The sequence below is a fragment of the Pecten maximus genome, chromosome 18, assembly GCF_902652985.1.
Source record: "Pecten maximus chromosome 18, xPecMax1.1, whole genome shotgun sequence".
NCBI lineage: Eukaryota > Metazoa > Mollusca > Bivalvia > Pectinida > Pectinidae > Pecten > Pecten maximus.
The window spans coordinates 20,167,137-20,171,759 of NC_047032.1; the positions used below are offsets into that span (position 1 = coordinate 20,167,137).

General features: G+C 42.3%; 1 protein-coding gene across 1 annotated transcript; it reads right to left on the minus strand.

The window, feature by feature from the left end:
* LOC117316502 lies at positions 1-4,190 on the minus strand. The gene is made up of 2 exons (XM_033871111.1): positions 4,044-4,190; positions 1-441 (listed from the first exon to the last, which is right to left on the minus strand). Exons 1-2 carry the CDS (start codon positions 4,119-4,121, stop codon positions 70-72), a joined length of 450 nt encoding a protein of 149 aa, XP_033727002.1. The 5' UTR covers positions 4,122-4,190; the 3' UTR covers positions 1-69.
* Between the last annotated feature and the right edge of the window lie 433 nt (positions 4,191-4,623).

A 4,623-nucleotide genomic window follows, 5' to 3' on the forward strand; every position in this document is an offset into this window, starting at 1 on the left:
TTCAGGATGTGGGCTTTATTTCTAAAGGCTTCCTGCAAGATCCTAAGATATTCCGCTGTCTGTCAGTCATCAATATTGCAGAAGGAGATAAAACGCAATGTCTTCCCTGGATACCACCACCCTCACACCTAATACCTTCATCCTCATGTAATGGAGGAAGGTAAGTATGGCCAGGATGAAGACTGTATATAACTTCCGGCGACGGAATTCCAGTTCACGTTTCCGGCGGGGAGACGTCGTCGTTACAATGTTTCTCATTGCATTTTTGTCCTTGGGATTGTTTTGAAGAAATTCAGTCAATTCATTAACATCATCTTGTGCTGTTGCGAACGTTGATTGCATACATTTTCTGGATGAAACATTTATGACGTCATATCCGTTTTCTGTATTCTTATTTTTCCGTTTAGAAAATTTCTTTCGGTTTTCCCTCTGTGTTGCATTCTGACAAAAGAAATGTAAGAATTGTTAAATCAAGAATCTGGGTTTCACTCGAGAAAGTCGTGAAATTGACTTGCGCATGCCCAGCTCGTGCTAAGTTGACGAGCACGACATAAGCAAAATTACTTTTTTTCTAACAAATGACCGACGTGATTCACTGCTATTCTTGGTTAAAAACTTTGCTGAACACTTCAAGGACTTCATGATTCGTGTTTTATTTCTCACATCGCCAAAATGTCCTCTTTTAGACAACCGCTCACACACGTACAGTTTCTATAAAAAGGAAGCGCCTTCAAATAACGCCGAATATTTCACGGAAATTCTTGGGTCCGCTATACTTACTAGATTTATTTGTCTATACAAGTGTAGCAGCACTGTGCTTGACTGGATGCCGGTGACAAGATAGCTCAAATGGTTAGAGTTCTGAGTTTCCGGATTCGGGGTCCAAGCTCCGGTTTCTTCAACGTTCTTTAACGTAAGGGAATCCCTTACTTAGAATGCTCCATTATAATTAGGTTTGTTTTTTGTTTAACGTCCTATTAACAGTCAGGGTCATTTAAGGACGTGCCAGGTTTTGGAGGTGGAGGAAAGCCGGAGTACCCGGAGAAAAACCACCGGCCTACGGTCAGTACCTGGCAACTGAGGTGGAGGGTTAGTGTTAAAGTGTCGGGACACCTTAACCACTCGACCACCGCGGCCCTTATTCCATTAGAAAGCACTATTGTATTTAAGAGGGAACATCTTAGTAACGTTCTGTTATGTTTTCCTATGGGGAATTTTGAGTAAGGGGATTTCATTAAGTTAGGGGAAATTGATGAAACCAGGTTCTAGTCTTTTATTCTTTCTCCCCTATTCCAATTTTGAGCCAAAGTAAAATACCCATAAAAGTCTTTGTTCAAGGAGGGAGTAATGTAGCGGAGCTTACGCGGCTTACATATGAAATGTTTTTTGTTTTTTTTTCGTTTTCGCTTTTTTTTCTTCTTAATTTTAATTTTATTCTTTATATATATGTTACTGGTCGAGGTACCAAGGAAAATACAACCTTTTACTTTCCATAGTACCCAAAGCAATGCCACGGATATGTGCCTGTGGTCTAGAGTTCGGAGGTCCCGGGTTCGAGTTCTAGTCTGGCCGTTGTATTCTCTTTCTCCTGCTGCACATGTATGTAGGTCGACAACGAGTAAATAAGTAACAACAAAAATAAATAAATAAATAAACAGATTCTTACCGACGCACGACAGGAATAGAACCCGGATCCTCGTTATAATACATAACTTAACTAAGAAACGTCTCCGCCATTTGAGTGACGCAGAATAATACCACTGCCATATATGATATGACGTGTACCGTAAAACGTGTAACAGGTGCTACAGGCTCTAGGATAGGTCAAACGCACCTACCCCAGGTCCCTGTGGTTCACAAGGGTATTTAACACATTGTCAGGTCCCCGTGGTATACCAGGGTATTTAACACATTGTCAGGTCCCTGTGGTATACCAGGGTATTTAACACATTGTCAGGTCCCTGTGGTATATCAGGGTATTTAACACATTGTCAGGTCCCTGTGGTATACCAGGGTATTTACCACATTGTCAGGTCCCTGTGGTATACCAGGGTATTTACCACATTGTCAGGTCCCTGTGGTTTACCAGGGTATTTAACACATTGTCAGGTCCCTGTGGTATACAAGGGTATTTACCACATTGTCAGGTCCCTGTGGTATACAAGGTTATTTACCATATTGTCAGGTCCCTGTGGTTTACCAGGGTATTTACCACATTGTCAGGTCCCTGTGGTATACCAGGGTATTTACCACATTGTCAGGTCCCTGTGGTTTACCAGGGCATTTAACACATTGTCAGGCCCCTGTGGTATACCAGGGTATTTAACACATTGTCAGGTCCCTGTGGTTTACCAGGGTATTTAACACATTGTCAGGTCCCAGTGGTATACCAGGGTATTTGACACATTGTCAGGTCCCTCTGGTATACCAGGGTATTTAACACATTGTCAGGTCCCAGTGGTATACCAGGGTATTTAACACATGATCAGGTCCCTGTGGTTTACAAGGGTATTTAACACATTGTCAGGTCCCTGTGGTATACCAGGGTATTTAACACATGATCAGGTCCCTGTGGTTTACCAGGGTATTTAACACATTGTCAGGTCCCAGTGGTATACCAGGGCATTTAACACATTGTCAGGTCCCTGTGGTATACCAGGGTATTTAACACATTGTCAGGTCCCAGTGGTATACCAGGGCATTTAACACATTGTCAGGTCCCAGTGGTATACCAGGGTATTTACCACATTGTCAGGTCCCAGTGGTATACCAGGGTATTTAACACATTATCAGGTCCCTGTGGTATACCAGGGTATTTACCACATTGTCAGGTCCCTGTGGTTTACCAGGGTATTTAACACATTGTCAGGTCCCTGTGGTATACAAGGGTATTTACCACATTGTCAGGTCCCTGTGGTATACAAGGTTATTTACCATATTGTCAGGTCCCTGTGGTTTACCAGGGTATTTACCACATTGTCAGGTCCCTGTGGTATACCAGGGTATTTACCACATTGTCAGGTCCCTGTGGTTTACCAGGGCATTTAACACATTTTCAGGCCCCTGTGGTATACCAGGGTATTTAACACATTGTCAGGTCCCTGTGGTTTACCAGGGTATTTAACACATTGTCAGGTCCCTGTGGTATACCAGGGTATTTAACACATGATCAGGTCCCTGTGGTTTACCAGGGTATTTAACACATTGTCAGGTCCCTGTGGTATACCAGGGTATTTAACACATGATCAGGTCCCTGTGGTTTACCAGGGTATTTAACACATTGTCAGGTCCCAGTGGTATACCAGGGCATTTAACACATTGTCAGGTCCCAGTGGTATACCAGGGTATTTACCACATTGTCAGGTCCCAGTGGTATACCAGGGTATTTAACACATTGTCAGGTCCCAGTGCTTTACCAGGGTATTTAACACATTCTCATGTCCCTGTGGTTTACCAGGGTATTTAAACACATTGTCAGGTCCCTGTGGTTTACCAGGGTATTTAACACATTGTCAGGTCCCTGTGGTATACCAGGGTATTTAACACATTGTCAGGTCCCAGTGGTATACCAGGGTATTTAACACATTGTCAGGTCCCTGTGGTATACCAGGGTATTTAACACATTGTCAGGTCCCTGTGGTATACCAGGGTATTTAACACATTCTCAAGTCCAGTGCCTCAGGCTAACACCCAGTAGTCGGCCATGTGACTTTGAAAACTCGTTGGTTCAGTTTTCAAAGTTGATGAAAATGGTACGATAAGTATTGAACAGTCATTTAGATGTTACATGTACAGTGTATGGTAGCAAATGCAGCATGGGAAACGGGTTCCTATGGTATTTGCCCATCACACATCTTGCTGTCATATCGACTGTAACAACATTAGAACCACTGTTCATTGCTTACATGGTCAGTACGATATCCGATGTACATGTAACTTTGTATGAAACCAGTCCTATGTAATTTCCTAGTGTAAACTGTATGTGTGCCACAGCTTAAATAAGGAAACTAAGATCATCGACAGCTAAAACGAACTTCTCTCACCTGCTCTGTCAAACATCGCTCTTGATATTTTGACTTCTTTTTTCTTTTCTTTGCAAACTTGGAGTGTATACAACCCATTTTTTGACTGCCTGTTGTGCATGACTGTTTCCTAGCAATAATACTAGCATCGATGACGTCACAATACCAATTTGTGACGTTTCTACATCACAAGAGAAGATAATGCCCACAAGGCTTTTGCATTTAGGATGCACTTCACTAAATTAGGCCTAAACTGGTTTCGCCTTTACAGCATGGGACGGAGTATGGCGATTTCTTCGAACGCACATAAACTATTTTATATCTTATACAGACTGTCGCAGTTGGAAAGGGACTCTATATTTACTCGTATGAATACCCTAGTCTACATAGGCAATGCATATCACAACACCTCGAATTTTATTTGCAATTCATTTGGATCATTTAGAGTTTTTCGTGAATGGAAGATTTAAATGTTACACGTGCCATCTACCCTCCAACTACCGCCACCGTAGACTGGATTACCTGCCGTATTTTCACTACTTTCAACTAGGCCTCCCTTCGAAAAGACAATGTCATAAGCGTAGTCTAGCGGATATAAATG